The 21,404-nt window shown below is 30.7% G+C and overlaps 1 protein-coding gene across 2 annotated transcripts in view; it reads left to right on the top strand.

Annotated features, from left to right (window-relative positions):
- The window catches only part of LOC127709327 (ras association domain-containing protein 2-like), a 38,868-nt gene extending 17,696 nt beyond the window's left edge, over positions 1-21,172 (top strand). For both annotated transcript variants that reach the window (XM_052214791.1, XM_052214792.1), the window contains 8 exons: positions 2,927-3,011; positions 7,597-7,761; positions 9,362-9,559; positions 12,797-12,898; positions 13,156-13,207; positions 13,652-13,851; positions 14,315-14,412; positions 16,805-21,172. In XM_052214791.1, the coding sequence (XP_052070751.1) occupies positions 2,927-3,011; positions 7,597-7,761; positions 9,362-9,559; positions 12,797-12,898; positions 13,156-13,207; positions 13,652-13,851; positions 14,315-14,412; positions 16,805-16,865 (961 nt within the window). In that variant the 3' untranslated portion in view covers positions 16,866-21,172. The remainder of the gene's footprint in view (positions 1-2,926; positions 3,012-7,596; positions 7,762-9,361; positions 9,560-12,796; positions 12,899-13,155; positions 13,208-13,651; positions 13,852-14,314; positions 14,413-16,804) is intronic.
- Positions 21,173-21,404: the final 232 nt, after the last annotated feature.

Below are 21,404 nucleotides of genomic sequence, written 5' to 3' on the forward strand. Positions count from 1 at the left end.
TATAGTATACACACTAGTCTTGACCATTGTTTAAGTCAGCATGTTGACCTTTGAATGTCAATTTTACCTTTTTATAGTTGCGGTCGTATATTGGTATGACGTTGGCGTCGTCGTCCGAAGTCAAATTGGGTTTCGCACTCTAACTTTAGTTTAAGTGAATGGATCTCTATGAAATTTTACCATTAGGTTCAATACCACAAAAGGAAGGTTGGGATTGATTTTGGGGGTTATGGTACCAACAGTTAAGGAATTAAGGGCCAAAAAGGGGGCAAAAATAAGCATTTTTGTAACTTCCAGACATAACTTGTGTGTTAGTGTATGGATCTCTCTGACATTGTACCACAAAGTTCCATATCACAAAGGGAATGCTGGGATTGTTTTTGGGGTAATTGCCTCAAAATTTTAGGAATTAGGGGCCAAAAAAGGGTAAAAAAACAAGCATTTTTTCTAGTTTCATGACAATAACTTGTGTGCAAGTGTATGGATCTTTCTGAAATTGTACTACAAGGTTCCATATCACAAAGGGAAAGCTGGAATTGAGTTTGGGGGTAATTGCCCAAAATGTTTAGGAATAAGGGGCCAAAAAGGGGCAAAAAACAAGCATTTTTCTAGTTTCAGGACAATAACTTGTGTGTAAGTGTTTGGATCTTTATGAAATTGTACTACAAGGTTCCATATCACAAAGGGAAAGCTTGGTTTGAGTTTGGGGGTAATTGCCCGAAACATTTAGGAATTTGGGGCCAAAAAGGGGGCAAAAAAACAAGCATTTTTCTAGTTTCCAGACAATAACTTGTGTTCAAGTGTAAGGATCTCTCTGAAATTGTACTGCAAGGTACCATACCACAAAGGGAAGGCTGGGATTGAGTTTGGGGGTGATGAATCATAAGGGGGTTCAAAAAATTGGGGGGGGGGATTTTTTTTTCCTTTTTTTTTCTTTAAAATTTTCATTTTAAATTGGTTATTTCTGATTTATATATAAAAGCAAATAATAATGATATGGTTTGAATAGGTTAATTAAAATTTTTTAAGTTCTTAGACCACATTCATTCTGTGTCAGAAACCTTTGCTGTGTCAAATATTTAAACACAATCCAAATTCAGTGCTGTATCAAGCTTGAATGTTGTGTCCATACTTGCCCCAACTGTTCAGGGTTCGACCTCTGCGGTCGTATCAAGCTACGCCCAGTGGAGCATTTTATTGTCTTGTTGAGTTGCTGTCTCATTGATGTTTACCCCACATCTTCTTTTATTCATATTGATCATGGATCTTCTTTTGGTTATTTATACTTTCTATAAATTACTTATTTTCTCTCCTGACATTTCTGTAAAATCTGTATTCTGCAAGAGAATAAGAAATAATGTTTTTAATCTTGTAAGTGGTTTGTTAAACTGAACAACTTTGTGTCTTAAATGATATATAACATATTTATATGTTGAGCTGTTATTTATATTACTAAATTTGGAACAGACAAGGATATTGATTTTACTGTGTCAAACCTGAAGAAATTTGGATGACAATTTAACTGCACAATCAATATTGGATTTCCAGTTAGACTGACATAAATTTTGTCTTAAAAGCTTTGTATTCAGTGTAAAATGTATTGTAAATTTTAATTCTAGCCTTGAATTTTAAAGATTAAATTGCACCTCCTATTTTGAAGTACAAATGTATAGAGTTTAAATTTCGTGTTTATAAATATGAATACTTATATACTTCCTTATCACTGTTACAGGCGTATATGTAATTTGGTCCACATTTCAAAACTTACGATAAGAACCCTGCATTAGCATATATATTATGTTGGAATTGAATTATCTTATACTCAATTTTACATTTTGGGGTCATAATGAAAAATCTTATGATAGCACAAATATTTTCAGCAGTACTATTTTGTTTGTGATAAGTTGTGACCTGATGGTAATGAACTTCTAATATTGCAGTATATTTATTAGTCCCCTACCGATGAAGTCGAAGCGGACTTTAGGTTTGCACTCTGTCTGTCTGTCTGTCTGTCTGTCCATCAGTCAGTCCGGCAAATCCGTTTTCCACACTTTTTTTCTTCGTGCTTGAAGATATTGATTTGATATTTGGTACATTGTTTTATTATGACAAGTTACAGATCAAGTTCGAATTTTGTTCCGGTCTGATGATATTGTGCAGAGTTATGGTCCTTGGTATTAGAAAATTCACTTAAATAATCAGTTTTCCACACATTTTTTCGTCATGCTTGAAGATATTGACTCAATATTTGTTATATAGTTTACACCATGACAAGTTATAGATCAAGTAAGCATTTTGTTCCAGTACAATTAATTTTTAACTGGTAGGGGACTATGTATTGCCATGCAATACTCTCAGAATGCTTGTTCCATTTGGAACTTATTTTATGAAGGTACTTCTATTTCATAACAACTCCATCCATATTCCTCAAAAGTTCTGATATATGCAGTTTTGTTTTATTACAAATTTGCAGGAGGTACATGACACTTTCCTGTTTAAAAATGGGAGGTTTCATATCAAAATGTACCTGTTTTGTGGACACATTTGTCAATATTTGATTAAAATTACATGTCACATTATGAGCAACAATATTATCTGATAATAGAAAGAGTTACCCATTGTTCTAATTGAAACAAGAAGGGAGATTTAATGATTATATATGACGTAATGCATAAATATGTAGATAGATGATAATTATTTATAATGGGAGTTTTTTTTTATACAACCGGTAGTATTATGTTATTCTCATTTGCATTTTCCCCGACAAATGAGACTGTAATAATGTGGGGTCCCCTTAGTTGCTTCCCTGGACAACTTAAGGTTTATGTAACAGGTGATAATTTATAATGTATGCTTAAAATTGAAAAAAAAAGAAGGAAGATCTTCTTTTACATCATATTTTATGATCATATCTTTTCTTTTTCAGACAAGAAGTATTGAACAAGATAAAAACCTACAATGAATTCTACCAAGAGAAAGGAAAGAAAAGACAATCTGTGTCAGCTTCTACTGTAAGTTTACAAAAAAACAATATATTTCAGCTTCTACTGTAAGTTAACAAGAAGACAATAGTTGTCAGTTTCTACTGTAAGTTTACATAAAGACAATCAGTGGAAGCTTTTACTGTAAGTTAACAAAAAGAAAATTCATGTCAGCTTCTACTGTAAATTAATAAAAAGAGAATCACCGTCAGCTTTTACTGTAAGTTAATAAAAAGACAACCTGTGTTAGCTTCTACTGTAAGTTAATAAAAAGACAATCAGTGCCAGCTTCTGCTGTTAGTTAACATAATTGTTATTCTGCAATAGATAGAAGTTTTTTAGTGTTAAGATAGCCAATTGAAGGTTGTGTATTTTTATACGCCCGTTTACGGGACGTATTATGGTACACCGTTGACCGCCTGTCTGTCTGTCCGTCCGTCCGTCGTCAAAATGTCGGACATTAACTCAAAAAAGCTTTAACCAATATGCATGAAACTTTGTTGAATTGTTTATATTTATTGACGTGAGCTCCCTTTCGTTTTTTATAAATTTCAGATTTGCCGTTTCTGAGTTTTGGGGTTTTATTCATTAAAAAAGGGGGGATTTTCCAGTTTTCCGACAATAACTCAAGAATGCTTTCACCAACTTGCAAGAAATTTTAGTGAATTGTTTATATCTATTGACATGAGCTCCCTTTTGGATTTTTATAAATTTTAGATTTAACGTTTCCGAGTTTTGGGGTTTTATTCATTAAAAAAGGGGGAATTTTCCAGTTTTTGACAATAACTCAAAAATACTTTCGGCAGTTCTCATGAAACTTTGGTGAATTATTTATAGCTAATGATGTAATCTCCCTATTGATTTTCATAAATTTCAAATATGACATTGAGAAGAAATTGAACTTTATTTGTTTATAGTCTGACAACAGATTTACTAAGTATTGCGCAACAGCACAGAGTATTGCACAACAGCAAGAAATCTTTAATTGAATATAAATTCAGTTCATATAACCAATTTCAAGTTCTTTGACTACATTTATTCAGAAACCTATAATATGTCAATAATTTAATTACAATCCAAATTCAGACCTGTATCAAGCTTGAATATTGTGTCCATTTTTGCCCCAACTGTTCAGGGTTGGACCTCTGTGGGCGTATCCAGCTGTGCTCAGCGAAGCAGTTTATTTTGTTTCTTTCTTGCTTCCACAAAAGATTAAGAGCCTAAGAAGGATTATACTATTAATAACAGTTGAAGTCTGATTTTCACTACTACTGCAATCACCTTTGATGTGTAATCGTGCTTGAATTGTTTCAAAAATGGTTGAATCTCTTTCTGTATATAAACACATCATGTTCTCTTAGGAGTAGGATCTTATAACTTTGCAATGTTCATTACTACGTACCTTGAGATGCCTCAATTTCTGTTTAAGAGTTGAACTCAGGTATTGAGTACCATGCCTCTTTAATTGTCTCAAATCTTTCATCCAGGGGATATACCTGTGATTGTTTATGTTAATACACCAGCTTTAATTATAGGAAAGTGGTGTACAGATTTACCTCTGTCCATCAGTCTGTTTAATAACATATTTTTCAAAATTGCAAATCAAGAGATTTCTGAAGTTTGGCATCAAGTTTTATGTGAGCATGCTATATGGTGTGGAGCTCCACCATCATCAATTTTCTGTTTACGAAATGCTTACAGCTGGGGTTTCACTAGCGAGCAATTGCTCATAGTTCATTTTGTTTAAGGGGCATCAGTGGTCAAGTAGTCTTAAGTAGTTCATTTACAGTTGTCACTCATCCTGTCAACTCAAAGGTTGTGAGTTAGGACCCCCCTAGTGGTAAGATGTGTTTGACTTTGATCTTAACGGACAAAAATTGCCAGTTTTCCTACCAGTTGGTATTTCCCTCCAGGCATTCAAGCTTTATAGGCCATGATATTACCCATGATATAGATATGGTTGCTGAATTTGGCTTTAAACACCAACAAAGAAACAAACATACATTGTGTACATCTTGTAAAGACCATGTTATTGTTCTCTACAAAAAAGGTTACATCTATCAAGATTGATTTAAATATTCTGTCAGTAACCTTGACAATCAATGATTGAATGATATAAGAAGTGCTTATTAATTTTTTGTTATTTATTAATTATTGGTTATTAATTATGATTGATATTTTTTTGTTATTTATTAATCATAATTTAAATATGTGACAGAAATTTCTGACAAGCTGTTTTAAGCAAACACATGTTATGTAGTATATTTACTTGTTAACAGTATTACCTGTGAATGTGAACATGATATTATATGTTTTAAAATGGAAAATTTTGTGTGTTGCATATCAGTTCCTGTCATATAGATATAAGTATAATATGAATATATGTTTAAAATAGCTGAGTTGTTATTTGCATTGAATATCTATGTGAAAAATATGTAAAAAATCAATACAATTTCAAACTTAGGTGTCTCCAAAAGTCTTTCATATTATCATATCATGTCCTATTAACTGTCATGTTTGTTTTTAGTGTAAATTGTATTTTTCTTAGTATGTTCCCTTTCCATACATTGAAATAAAAAAAAATGTTAAAAGGGTTTGCCTCTGAATAAATAAAAGTTTGCGAATTGAGCTCATAAAGCAACAATAGTGTAAAGAAACATGTGTTTTAGAAAAAAGAACTGTTTGTAAACCTTTCAAAATTTTCCATACTGATCGATGGGTGTTTCAGTCAGAATAAACTGACTCACAGTACCAGCAATGCTTTGAGTTTTTGTTCTTATCACATCAATGAGTTAAATGCCTAATATTTTTTATAGTTTTGGTTTTTTCTAAGAATCCATCTTGTTTTCAATAACTTAACTCACTTAGGGACTTTGCTTTGGGAATACACATTAACTACTGAGCTCACATTTTAGAACTGACTAAGTTCATATTACCGTTCCTACTCGCTTATTAGTCGGAAAATTGGGAGTAAAATTCATAATCCAGAGAGGGGGACCGACTAATAGACGAGATCTAGCGACCAGAGGAAAAATCCAAGCTTGAGAAAAGTGGTCAGGAGTGAATTTCCTTGTCAAAACTACGTTTTTGATTGCCAAACCTACATAAATCAATAAATAAAAAGTTTTTGTTGAAAATAAATGACTACAATACTGTCTTTGTGTTTTATTTGTTCTTTGGTAAACATTTTCTGCAAATTCGTGTTGAAATTCTACTGTTTCCGGTTTGTGTATTGATTTTCATGGTCACATGGTTTTCCTATAAACCCAAAAGAAGAGCCAAGAACCAAAAATGAAAAGGAGATAACAATGTACCAAATATGTGAAAGGATGTTTTCAGCGGAGTTATTGTGTCATTATTGTGATATCATGATATCAATTCAATGCTTATAAATCATATTATAATCAAAAAATAATTTTAAGATTCATTCCCAAAATCAAAATATTATTCATTAAAGTGTCTCAGGTAAACAAAAATTACAAAATTGATTGACAAGCCAATATAATCCATTGATAACCCCAATTAAGAGACAAAGAGTTGTATTTACTAAAGGTGTGAAAACTATCAGTGATAGGTAAACAGATGACACTAATGAGTTGGAGTTAGTTATTTTAATATATTGATTAGCTTCACTTAATTTTTTTAATCCTTTAATCATCACAATATAATAAGAATTATGAAGTGTACATGCTCATTTAACACCAAGTTATGTATGCTGTGAAAAATATTTTCATCAAGTGTTGATTGACTTTAAATTTTTCAGGTTCATATTGGTTTATATTCGCTTTTCTCAAACAATAGGTTATTAGTCATACCCTACAAAATCATTGATGCATTATGTAAACAACACATGGCTAATCTAACATTTGAACAGTGAACAAAACAAGAGAAATGAATACATCTTTATTATTAACAGCAATATAAATTATCATGATGAGCATCAACTAAATTCAAACCAAACAAACATTAATGCAGAAATGAATATTATTCCTGGATTTGCATTGGTTTTACCGGCGTTCAGTTACTGTCAGCTGAAAAAAAAATGCCCAAAATTTGTCCGACTTATACGAGGGTCAAGACTAAATCCTTAGAATTTGGAGCTGAAAAGGGCCCCCGACTTATAGTAGGATCGACTATTAGGCGAGTATCTACGGTAGTTTCATTAAATGCTCAATACTACTCAGGTTGTGTTGTAAGAGGTACATTTTTATATGACCTTTGAATATTGTAATGTATATTAGCATATGCTAGGGATACAGTCAAGTCTTCTCTAACGTCTATTTTATACAGAATTTGTATAACTTAATAAGGTTGTAATTTGTCATGTTTTTATACATGTAGTTTTAATCAGTCAAATTTGATATTTGTATTGTGAAATAAGGACTTGAGATACTGTTTTTATAGAGAAGAAAAAAAATTGCTTATACTTATAAATATATCTTTTTAGTTAAATTTATTAAAATGCTTTTTTTTTAATTATTTAACCTCTATATATATATATATGTCTTTTTATTATATTTATAAATTGATAAAAAAAAACATTCTTGCAACATGAATATATTATGAGAAAGCATTATGCCGTATTTGATGTTATGTAATATATTTGTAATTTCAGGACAACAATAACCTAGTCATTAGAGGTCCCGTGACGATTCTATGGGGAGTTAAAAAACCAATCAGATTCCAGCATTGTGATGATGTGCCCCCAGAGCGCCCGCCTGTAAATCATCGACACAGCTTCATGCCAGAATCTGATGTTAAAATTCCCACCGATATGAAGGTTTGTGCCATTATTAACAATTATTACAGGGATAGCGGAGAGTAATAGTATTATCTAGGTGATAATGGATTTAAACAAAATACATTACACTATGAAATGTAAGAGTGCAATGAGGTAGTTGTAAATTATGAGGGTGGTAATACATTAATATGGCACGATTAGTTACTATGGATTCATTATTTTTCATTGGGTACCAATTATCGTTGATTTCATGGGGAAAAATAAACCACAAATTTAAGTGTTCAAGAAAGTACAAATTTCCTTTTGGCTTGTATGTAGACTTTGGCAAAACCACAAAATAAAGTATCCATGAAAATACTGTTTTTCAATCCATGAAAATTGATCCCCACAAAAGTATGAAAAATTTCAAAGTTTATATGAGGCTAATGCACTCATGCAGCATAAATCAAAGATGTGTTAATAAAAAATCTAACAAGTGGTTAAATTTATTTTAATTTGAATTATTAAAAGATTTCAAATGTGGAAACCATAATTTGCTTTTGTGCTTGGGTCAACCCTGAAAGGTATATCAATAATTAAGTAGTGAAACCATAGCTACCTAACAATCTTTATTCCCCCTGCAAACAATGTTTTGTGGGATATATAGGAATCACCCTGTCCCACTGTCTGTCTGTCCCTCCATCTGCCATGTAAGCCCAACTTCTCCTTAACAGCTAGATGGATATTGAAGAAACTTCACACATTTGTAGAACACTAATTGAGGATATGACAAAGGAATATAATGATAAATGAACGAGTGAGTAAAAATATCTAAAAAAAAATATCTTTCATAGCCCTCTTTTAAATATGACAATCATCTTTGATTACTGTGAATTGATTTATTATCAAAGGATATGGTTTCAAGGGCCAAATAATGCTGCATGGCTTTATTTTCATTTTACTTGCTACTAGTTCGATTAATTCTGATGTTTAAAAAAGAAGAAAATTAAGCAAGGTAATATTTTCACATTGCATGCACATAGAATTTATTTAATTCAATATTGCAATATGTTGCATAGTCGCTTGTAAGGAGTGGGGTGTCCTTTTGTGAATTCACTCACTGTTCTAGTTTAAAATAGCTCTAGATAAAATTAAGATCTTACTAAACAGTTGCAAGAGATTTAACTATCACATGAATTGTGTATGATGTAAATAATATAATGGAGAGACGAATGATACCAAAGGGACATTCAAACTTAAAAAAAATAAACTCTCAACGCCATGGCTAAAAACAGAAAAAGACCAAAAGACAGACAACAGTACACAAAATACAGCATAGAAAACTAAAGACTGAGCAACACTAACCCCACCAAAAAACTAGTGAGTGATCTCAGGTGCTCTGGAAGGGTAAGCAGACCCTGCTCCACATGTGGCACCCGCTGTGTTGCTCAAGAAAGTACAAACCTGGTGACAAGTCTAATTCAGTAGGTCACATTGGATGTTTATTTATCATTCATATTTAAACATCAGATTTTCTTTTGAAATAGACAATACTGTGCGATTTACTTAAAAGTAAGTCTTTGTTCACCGAAAAGTGTAACATTCATTGAATAATACAATAGAAAATGCATTTTGATGATTAATTTGATTTTGTTTGAAGGCAATCAGAGAGTCTACTAGTTCACCTTTGCGTAAAATTACAATTGATGACAGCATGGTACAGTCACCAACAGAAATAGAGGGAGTTACTATGCGACGGAGACCTGTTAAAAAGTTCAATACAGTAGCATACAGAGGTGATAAAAGACCAGAAAAATGGAAACGAGCATCAATAAATGGTCATATATACAGTTATGAAGTAAGTAAAATATCTGACTTTAAAACAGATATTATAAGCCATTAAAGGAATATATGGAGACAATGAAAAATGTATTGCCAATATTTCTTCTTTACCGTAAGTCATTATAAAAAATATTTGTCCAGCTGATGACTCTTTGGTGCCCATTTCATTTGGAAAAAACCTTTGCTTGGTTAGTTTTCCAGCAAAACATAAACATAAGACTTTTTTTGTAAGAATGATTTATAAAATGCTGGTCTTAACAATGTTTGAGATTCTCTTTTAATTTCTGATTATTGTCAGCAAAATGACTTTTTGGCTTTCATATTAATATTCAAGCTCAGATTGTTTCCTGATGTACATGACATTTCCATATTTGTTTCATCATTGGACTTGAATTTGATATAATAATAGTAAAATGTCATAGTGTATGACCTAATGGTATATGGCTCTTATACCATGAGTAGGTAACAGCCATATAGTGGGTTGCTCTCAACCAATGAAAAAGCTAGATTTTTTGTAATAGGGATGATAATGATACATACATACACAGTTTATGTATAATGTTGATTTTACTTGTAGGAAACTGAGAAACAGGTAGAAATAAAATGTTTGTTGAGAGTTTTGCGCCTGTTAATTGCCTTTAATACAATTTAGTATTAGAATTTTTTATATCTTATATTTTTTATGCCCCCGCCGTCACCAGATGGGGCATTAAGTGTTACCCTTGTCTGTCCGTTCGTATGTAAGTCCCAAAATTGGTTTCCGTTCTTCAACTTTAGTTTACCTCAACGAAATGTTATGAAACTTATATACACAATGCTTATTACCCCAAAACACAGATCAAGTTCGAATTTGGGTGGCATGACTTCTACCGTTCTGGAGTTATGCCCCTTTATAAAGGAAAAATTGCTGAATTTTTTGTTTCTGTTCTCTAACTTTAGTTTGCCTAAACCAAATGTTATGAAACTGATAAACAATGCTTATTACCACAAAGCTCAGATCAAGCTTGAATTTGGGTGGTGTCAGTTTTAATGTTCTCAAGTTATGACTCTTTATAACGTTATATGCAAGCGGGGGCATCATCTGTGTCCCATGGACACATTCCTCATTTATTTTCCTTTAAAATTGAATTCTACATTTAGTTGACAAAAAATGAATATTAACTGTTGTAGAAAGGAGATATTATATAACTCACAATGTTCACCTGTCAAGAAAGAGGCCCAATTTAGAGAAAATTTACATTGACCTTAGAATAAGTTAAAACAAATTGCTACATGCATATATATATATATGGCTTGTGAAAAAACACAAACAATCAGCAGAGCAGAATGACAGTATTAAGAGCACATTTGAGGCTGTGGGGATTACTGTTAATTAATTCATCTTGGAACTTTGTAGTATGTTCAAATATCTTCTGTTTGAAGCATCCTATTTCAAGACTAGTAAGTTTGCAAAAATTTCTCAAAGAAAGCTTGATACATTTTACATTAACTACGAATAAGTTTAAAGAAACTTCAGTGTGCGTATTGCCTTGTAAGACAACAAACAATTAGCAGAGCAGAATGACTGTATTAAGAGCACTTTCCAGGCTAGGGGATTACTGTTAATCAATTTATCTGTTAATCTGTTTTGCTGTTACAAGTATTGAAATGATTGAACCGTGTGTTTTAATTAACTGTAACATAAGTTGTTAATGTGACAATTTTAACAATGTCCACTTTCTTGAGATGTTTTAAATTTATATCTAACTGTCATTAAGTAATGTTTTCATTTCTTACATTTTATTTGGTTAAAAGATAGGTCACTTCTTTAATATTTTAATTTGTTGTAGATGTTTTAAATTTATATCTAACTGTCATTAAGTAATGTTTTCATTTCTTACATTTTATTTGGTTAAAAGATAGGTCACTTCTTTAATATTTTAATTTGTTGTATTCTATTGTCATCTGCAAAAAAAAACTGTTGCTATATATAGATTGGCTGTGTGCATATACTATTGGTTTACATTCATGTTCTGTCATTATTCTACCAATCTAGAAGATTCCAGAAAATATTCACAGTAGTTTTATTTTTATACACCCGTTTACGGGACGTATTTTGGTATACCGTTGTTCGTCTGTCTGTCTGTCTGTCCGTCGTCAACATGTCGGACATTGACTTAAAAACGCTTTAAATAATATGCATGAAACTTTGGTGAATTGTTTATATCTATTAATGTGAGCTCCCTTTCGTTTTTTATAAATTTCAGATTTACCGTTTCTGAGTTTTGGGGTTTTATTCATTAAAAAAGGGGGGATTTTCCAGTTTTCCGACAATAACTCAAGAATCTTTCACCATCTTGCAAGAAATTTTGGTGAATTGTTTATATCTATTGACATGAGCTCCCTTTCGATTTTTATAAATTTTAGATTGTACGTTTATGAGTTACAGGGTTTTATTCATAAAAAAGGGATTTTCCAGTTTTTGGACAATAACTCAAAAATGCTTTAAGCAGTTTGCATGAAACTTTGGTGAATTATTTATAGCTATTGATGTAATCTCCCAATTGATTTTCATAAATTTCAAATATGACATTGAGAAGAAATTGAACTCTATTTGTTTATAGTCTGACAACAGATTTACTAAGTATTGCACAACAGCACAGTGTATTGCACAACAGCAAGAAATTAAATATAAATTCAATTCATATAACCAATTTCAAGTTCTTTGACTACATTTATTCAGAAACCTATAATATGTCAAATATTTAATTACAATCCAAATTCAGACCTGTATCAAGCTTGAATATTGTGTCCATTTTTGCCTCAACTGTTCAGGGTTGGACCTCTGTGGGCGTATCCAGCTGCGCTCAGCGAAGCAGTTTATTGCTTATGAACTCTTACAGCAAAAATTGTGAAAGAGATTTAATATCACAGTCAAAGCGATATTTTGCTGCAATGTACAAACTAGCTATATCCATGATGCATTTCATGGACAGAAAGATAAAGAATTATTTCTTCAAAGTATTGAAAAAAAAAATTTCGTGTATATCATCTGACAGAAATTTAGTTTCAATGTAGGATGTCAAAATTTTCCTTTCAGCTGTTATGTATGTATAAAATATAAGAAAAGATATGTGGAAAGTACATGAATGAGGCCTTTAACAGGCTACATCATTCTAAGTCCATTCAATTCCAAACAAAAAATGTGTAGCTAAGAATTATTACCAACAGACTGTAGTTTATGATTATCATGACTTTCTTGTTCTATTTTTAGACTTGTGTGTTTACTCCTAGTTTAGGCAGTAGTACAAGTGTGACTGTTGACAGTACAACCACTACACCTAAAGTTATCAAAGCTCTGCTGGATAAGTTTAAGGTAAGTACAGAAATAAATTACAATATAGGTATTTTTTGTGCAATTTTTTGGAAAAAATGTAAAAATCTAGAAATGTTAATATAAAGTCAAAGATAAACTTCTGATTGTCCATTCAGACATATAGAAACTTACTAGATACTTTATTTAACATTCAAAGATAATGCTAAATTAAGAATATTAAGTTGAAAAAACAAAAATGCTGCTTAAAATCTCAAGACTGATACATCAGTTAGATACAGTACCTTTATCTTTTTCAGGTTGAAAATTCACCAAATGAATATGCTTTGTATATAGTTGATGAAGAAAACAGTGAGTGTTTCTTTATGTTTTATTCTATTGACTTTTTTGGATGGGTTTATAAAACAAATTTGACTGGTCTATATAAACATCAAACACCATTATAAGCATAATTTGCATTAATAAAAGTTTCATTAGCCCATTATTATATGAACAATGGGTCTCCCTAAAATAGATCTAAAGCTCAACCTGCATGTTTAACATTATGACTACCACAAACAGAACAAAACCTGGCTTTTAAAGATCCCAAAAGAAATACATTGTACATGCATTTAAGCATATTTTTTTTTGAAGAATGGTGTATATTGTAGTTTCTATTCATTCCACCTGTACTGAGGAAAACCTTAATATATGCAGAAAAGCAGCCGAACAAACACAGGTATAAAAATGTAATTTGGTTATTATACAGTAGGTAAGATATTTTGAAAGCCCTAATTATATATTATAACATTTTAGGTGAAAGAATACTCAGGGATACAGACATTCCATTGTTAGAGAGAATTAGTTTAGGGCCAGATGAAGTATCTGGTGCTAAGTTATTATTACGTGATCGTGTGGAGAGAAAACAATCATTACTTGACACACCTATATTCGAAGTGTCACCGGCAGAAGAAGAATCAAAAGAGCAAGAAGATTTTGTGAAATTACCAGATGAGGTATGTTAGCTGATTGTTTGACTTACCAAATCTTAAATAAGCTGATTTTTACTACAGTATCTAGTAGCAATTCAGTATTCAGATCTCCAGTATTTAAAATTGTGTACAGTTCATGTTTAGTAGACATCATACAATCTACGAAGTACTGTCTGTTTGCATTGAGATAATGGATTTGACTGTATTACTGTGAACTAACTGTCAAAATATTTATATGAACAATGCATTTGTAAGCATTGGCTGTCTGTTCAGAGTTAAGGTTTGAATTCTGTTAGAAAAGATTGTTTGTTTTCTGCTTAAAAGTAAAAGTAAGAATAATTAATGTAATTGCTATAAAAATTATGATAGTAAACTCCTTAAAGATACATTTGAAGTATTTTATTCCTCTGTAATTGTCAATTTTATGATTAGATGCGGTGATTCGTGAACAAAAAAGTTACAATTTTGACTACATTTTCCTTGACAGATAGAAACATTAATAGCTTTACCTGAACCAGTGCTGAGAGGCATTTTATCAAAATTTAAACAAGATGAAGATGATGATGTCCATCAGTTGAAATCAAGGTAATTTTCCTATGATGTATAACACATGCACAATACTGGTGTATTTATGATACTAACAAATACAGGTACTGTCACTTTAATAGTTGAAAAAACTAGAACTCATATCAATAATAAATTAAAGATGGCAGTATACTTCCATGAGACAGCAATTCAATAACGAAATAACAAAAAGACGTCTAGAGGTCAACATGTGATCTTCAACAATAGATGGATGTCTATACAATTTATCAAACTCTAAATCTTATGTCTTGAGGAATGCCATATTGACATTATTGTTCTGCACCAAAATGACTGTGATAACTAGAGATGCCATTTAATCATACATGCAATTATCATAAAGCACAGACATTAGAACTCTTGTCCAAGTTTAACTTGTTACTATTTGGAAATATTTAATAAAATTAAACACAAGTGAACCAACGCCTGGTAAATCTTCTGTCAGTAGATTCCATAAAGTGGATACTTCGGGTATGCAGGGTCGTTACAATAAAAACATAAAATGTAGAAGGTCCTCTAACAATAACACTTTAAGGAATGCTCCAGTAATTTATTGAGATCGACATGTTTCGGTGCCTAGGGCACCATCATTAGGATAGAAAACAATACATAAAAATCATGCTGATGTACAAAATCAGGTTGAGAAAATTAAAACGTCACAATGTTGCTATCCTGAGTAATATTATTAATTCATATATTTTAACTAATTTGATTCGTTCAGGGATAGTCACATGTTAAACTACATTTTCGAAGGTAGAGAGAAAACGGCGGATAGCAAAAAGCTTATTGCACAGCAAAAAGCATATTGCACGGTTATTTTTAGAACATCTAAAAACCGATATACTTTGTGACGTCATGTAATGAATTTCATGATATTGTAAAAAGTTTTATAAAAAAATATCTATGATCGATTATTTGAAGAAAAAGAATCTTCAAATACATAACATGTGAAAAAAAAAACATCAAAAAGTAAATGAAATAACAAGTAATCTGTTGTTATTGTCAAGGAGACAATATGATATCTATAAAATTACAACAAAATCAAATGACGATTTTGATACAAATATGGTCGGAAATTAATAATAGAACAATTATAGCCTATTTATGAGGTCAATACAGGATATATCGACCCAAAGAAGTATATCGACCTCGGACTTCGTCCTCAGTCAATATTATTCTTTCAGGTCAATATATCCTTGTATCAACCTCCTACAAAGGCTATAATTGTATAATGTTATAAATAGCAATTGAAAGAGAAAGTGAAAGTGAAAGAAAGTATATATGGAAGTAAAGTATTAAAATAAAATAAAAATACAATGTTTTTGTTGTTAAAATGTTTGTTAAAATTATTCTGCCCATCATGTGTTAGCACTCTTGCACAGTGGAACGAATTATACAATAAATTATTGTCAGTTGTGTTCTGTGTAAACGTCTTTATTTCCAAATATAGACGACATTTTACTAGCAATTCCGTACCATTTCGACTGGCTTCCCTTGCCCAGAGGTACTACTCCCAATTGCGTTGGGAATGCCTTAAAGTGTTTGACCGACGAAGGTATAGGAAAAATAAAATAAAATATCACTAGTCTATGCTGAATGTAAACGCTGTGTTCCTTCATTAAACTATCGGAAGTGGCTGGTAATCTGGGAGTATGTTTGATTAACGTATTTTCTGGAACTTTAAAGTGAATTTCATAATAAGAAGTCTGGTGCATATAAGTGCCAATAAATTCTGTAAGAGAAAAATAATCTTATCACAGTTCTTTTCCTCCTTTGGACTTGTGTTGGGTTGAGATGGTTCATCATAATTTACTTTCTTTGCACCTGTTGAATGCCTGATAGCTTTTTAGGATGGCCGGTTCCTGTTGGTGCCTCAATGATATAATTGTTTGTTTTACTGCATGCTGATGGCTAACAAGATTAGCGCAGGTTGCAACGGCGGTTCCTCAAAGGATGCAGGGGTTCACGATCAAAATTGAAAATATTAAACACAAGTTAACCAACGCCTGGTAAATCTTCTGTCAGTAGATTCCATAAAGTGGATACCTCAGGTATGCAGGGTTGTTACGATAAAAACATAAAATGTAGAAGGTCCTATAACAACAACACTTTAAGGAATGCTCCAGTAATTTATTGAAACAATACATAAAATCATACCAACATTGTGACTTTTTAATTTTCTCAACCTGATTTTGTACATCAGCATGATTTTATGTATTGTTTTCTATCCTGATGACGGTGCCCTAGGCACCGAAACATGTCGATCTCAATAAATTACTGGAGAATTCCTTAAAGTGTTGTTGTTATAGGACCTTCTACATATTTGGAAATATGTAGAATATTGCCATTTCCCCCTTGTATAATGACTATATAATCAATATTCTCTTTATTGTAGATTTGAATTAGCAAGAAGGAGGCTCAAAGAACAAATGAAATCGCTATCTGAGAAAACGTGAAGTGAAATATTTAAAATAACAGTGAGGCATAGAACTTTTATGCAGTAACAAGTTGCACTAACAGAAAAGAGAAATAGTCCTACTTGAGAATGATTAAGCTTTAGTGCCATGGTATTATTGAATAGTTGTTCTCAACATGATGGTAACTTAAATGGACATTTGACATGCTCATGATGATTTTAACACTGGATGTATCCAATATTTTACCAGTATTAGGCATCCTATCGAACTGCTGTTACCTTGCAAATGCACAATCTTCATATTATCCAGTGCTGGATTGTAAAATAATGGTTATGTTGGCATGTAAAAGCTAATTAATATTATATATATCATCAGATCAACTGTTTAAGTATACAATCAATGTACAATGTTGTATTTCTTTCATTATTTCCATATACAAATAATTTAACATAATTATTTTTGTGGATATAGTTGAATTGATATGGGCTTTTTTTAAGCTGTTACTTCAATTTTTCTCTTAAAATATATGTCCACTACATTCAACTTTCCTTACTGACTTAATTATATGATCATTTTATCTAAAGCAGTTGTGTATTTAGTTTATTCATAATTAAAACAATACATGTATACTTCTTTTTTGAAATCACTTTTTAATGAATATTCAACGATTTTATTTGTTGTGTTATAGATACCTGATCTTACTAAATGCTTTAATCGCTGGTCTCAGGTAAAAATATCTTTTTTTGTAACAACATGCTTCTCTGTACAATGCTTAAAAGGCATTTTTTTTTGTATTCGTACATATCACATTTTTATAACAACAAAATCATATTCCGTATCCATGAATTCCATGTTTATAATACTAAGTGGGTTTTATAGCTTTAATGGTAAAAATCTAGTCTATATTACCTTGCATTTAAATATATATAATAAAACATTGCTTTTAATTATATATCTTATTAGTTAAAAGTGACTTGGTATGAAAGAGGGTGTGGATTGGGGTTTACAGAATAGAGAATAATGGGAATAGAGAAATATAGACCAACAAAATAAAGAATAGAGAAAAATGAGGTGCTAAAATATAAAGAATCAAGAATAATGGGTAAAAAGTATAAAGAATAGAGAAAAATGGCCTAAAAAATTAAAGAATGCAGAAATGAAGGACCCCCATCCATACCCTCATGAAAGCTACCCAAACCATTTTTATATTGTCTTGATTTAAAGGTATTTCAAGATGATTATTTAGACACATTTTATTTTTTTTATGTATAAAAAATATACAAAGGATATAAATATTGGATAAATTTTGGTGGCACCAAATACAAGTTATTCTTAGAAGAAGTTCTTATGTAATGCTTTGTATAAGTAAATAGTTTTCATCAAGCAAAACATTAATGCTGTCATGTCGATGGAGTGTACATTTGTAGAAAACATGATTTTTTTAAAACTGTGCCTTCTTTCTCTGTGGTTGTGAAATCTTTTTTTTCTCGCAATTCATGTTTTTTATCATTTGTTCATTTGGTCTACAATAAACTTGTTTTAATATTGTATATTTTTTTCATACCCTGTTCAAAAGGAGAGAGAGGAGTTCTGGTTTACCTCTTTCCGTCTGTGTCAATACACATTTCATTTACATTTTTACAGCAACTACAAGTCGTAGCTTCTTGATATATCACCAAGCTTCATTGGTTATTCAATACTGTGTGACATACTATCAGTTACTTTCAGTTACTTTAATGTTATTATATACTTCCTGTTTGCTGAAAACTAGAATAAACAACACCAAGCTTTGGTATAATTAGTTAGCAATAGCTCACAGTGCATCTTGTTATTTTTTAATTATACCAGTTTTTTTTATTTTCAAATTGCGACGATGAATTATTTTTGTTGGCTGAAAGGAATTATAGAATTAGTTATTTAAATGTTTTTAATTGTGCCAAGATTTGCCAAGGAAGATGCCATTTTTTTTTTACTTTTATGGAATATTAATCATTAAAAATACTTGAATTCATGAATTTATACTGTAGTTATGTAGTCTAAATAGGAAAATCTTCATATGGAAAATTTTTTACTTGTTGTTTATATCAAATGATGAAAATACTAACTTATATGTGCCAATTAATTTTTATATACTGATTATTATATCGTGTATTTTGTTTGTTTGTGCATTTACAACTTTAAAAGTTAAATCATAATGAAATGTTTACCTCGGCTTTACCTAGTTAATGACTGTTTCGGTTGCTTTACTGCATTTAGCAAATCATTAGAATTAAACGTTAAATTGTAATCAATATGAAAGACAGCAGTTACAACCAAAATAGGATGTTATTTTTGTATAAAGCAAATTATTATTTAACTTTTGGTCTGAGGCAACAAGGTCTCTCTTTACTTTTTAAACCTCTGGATCAATTTTAAGGAATTATGACTCAAGTAATCTTTTGCCATTCCATGTAAATGTTCCTTAAGATTAAAATTTTCAATTTTTGTCTAATTATGTGGACCTAATTAATCATGAAGCTGAAGTAAAGCTGAGGGTAAATTTTATTATGTGCATTTATGTATATAAACATTATACGTACTACTCATCCATATAATCCTCGGAATGTTATACTGATGTAGTTCTGTTTTTTTTTATTTAGTTGTGTGATAAGACCAGACATTCCATTTGTTAGCTGTAGTGTTTAAGAATATTTTTTCAGTTTTCACATCTTCCCAAATAAACGTGTGAATCAAATTGATTTGTTATTGGTCCTCTCAAACTAGCAGTTTTAAACTTTTTTTTAATAAGGTTTATTAATTTTTGATAAATATTTACTGATAGACAATTTAGAAAAGAGGAACTACTTTGCTTTGCATATTTTAATTTTTGAAATATTGTGAAGTCTGTATTTGTAAAAAAAAAATATAAATAATTGTTCTTCTGAAGATAGTTTACACCAGTAGACATTGAGGTAGATGGAAATTTGAAGTTGGAACAATACATTTGTTTTTTGGGAAAAGTTTACCAATTTGCAAGGTTTTTATTAAAGTTTCAGTAACACAGCAAACTAAGGACTATCAACTTCAAATATTGTTAAAAAGACTTTTCATTTACCTGTTAAACTATTAGAACAGTTTGGTTTTTTTCCGTCCTTTGTTATCTCCCCTCAAAACACCTCTTTTATTGTTTGTGTTGTTTATATTTCATGATTTCACGATTGTCATATCAATATCAGAAATTGCAAAATAAAACATTTAAATATGTATTTAATATAATTTTTGCATTTCAGTTCTTATATTTACTTGAGATATCTTTCACTGTTGCATGTAATGAGAATTCATTCAGTTATGTCAGCTGTTTAATCAAAATGATATTTTAATTATTTGCATCTATGTGTAAGATTATATATGCATTTATTAATAATTATATATTGAAGTATTAATTACTTTTATGCTGGGACTATTATGCTATTAGTATAATAGTCCCAGTTTTATGACACTTCACCAAAATTAAAACTAATTATGAAATTATACAAAATAAAGAAAAGTTATTGACTTGAAATATAGTATACTTCAGGGACTTAATTATTCCTTACCATAAAATCATCAAAATATCTGACATGCATAAGATGTTCATGTCATTGTAAAAATCAAAGTCTGGGGATGCTATGTGTTTACTAGAAATCAATTTGTTTTTAAATATTGCATATGGAAAATAAAATAATATGAAGTTGATTTACATAATTAAAATTCTCATGGAATCCTAGATATTCAATTTATCAAGAGATCAGAACTTTTTTTTTGTTTTTCTTAGTCTAATCACTTGCTGGAAGATCTCTGGCAATAAACTTTAATACTTACACCTTACAACCAGATCATAATGGACAATTAGATTTGACTTTAGATGTACTCTTTGATATTAATCAATAAATGCTATTTTGACTTTTTTGGTCATTGTGCTTCAGACTTAAGGTCAAAATGACTTTACGTAGTTGATTTTTTTAAGGACAAAATTTTTAAAGTTTTATTGTGCATTTACGTATGTTAAAAATTTTTGCTAAAGTAAAAATAAATTGACTAATACAAGTTTATGCTTTTGAGCTTATATTAAACAAATAGTCTGATTTCTTCTTTCCTTAAAATTTTCAGTTTTTGCACATATTATTTGTTAAAGTTGTCTGTGTAGACAATTTATAAGTTGCCATATGAAATGTTTTTGTATGTGTGTTAAGATTTGTTATGGAAACTGCTGTTGATTTTAATCAGTTGATTTAAGTATTTAAACTGTTAATCAGGATGCAATAAACTGGTGTAAATCTCATTTATACATTGTTTTGAAAAATATTAAATAAAATTATAGTAAAATATCTTTTGTTCAATATTAAATTACATCATTGTTGTGGAATTATTTAATTTCTAAATTGGCAGGTGGGCATGTTTCAATCTTAATTGACTATGATTGTCAGTTTTACTACCAGAGGTCGGTGGTTCTCTCTGGGCACTCCAGCTTCCTCCACCAAATAAAAACAACCACCACTAAATAGCCAACAGTGCTAAAGTGGTGTAAAACACCAATCAATCAATTCATTTTCAAATGAA

This window comes from Mytilus californianus, unplaced genomic scaffold, assembly GCF_021869535.1.
Source record: "Mytilus californianus isolate M0D057914Y unplaced genomic scaffold, xbMytCali1.0.p SCAF_7, whole genome shotgun sequence".
In the NCBI taxonomy this organism is placed as follows: Eukaryota; Metazoa; Mollusca; class Bivalvia; order Mytilida; family Mytilidae; genus Mytilus; species Mytilus californianus.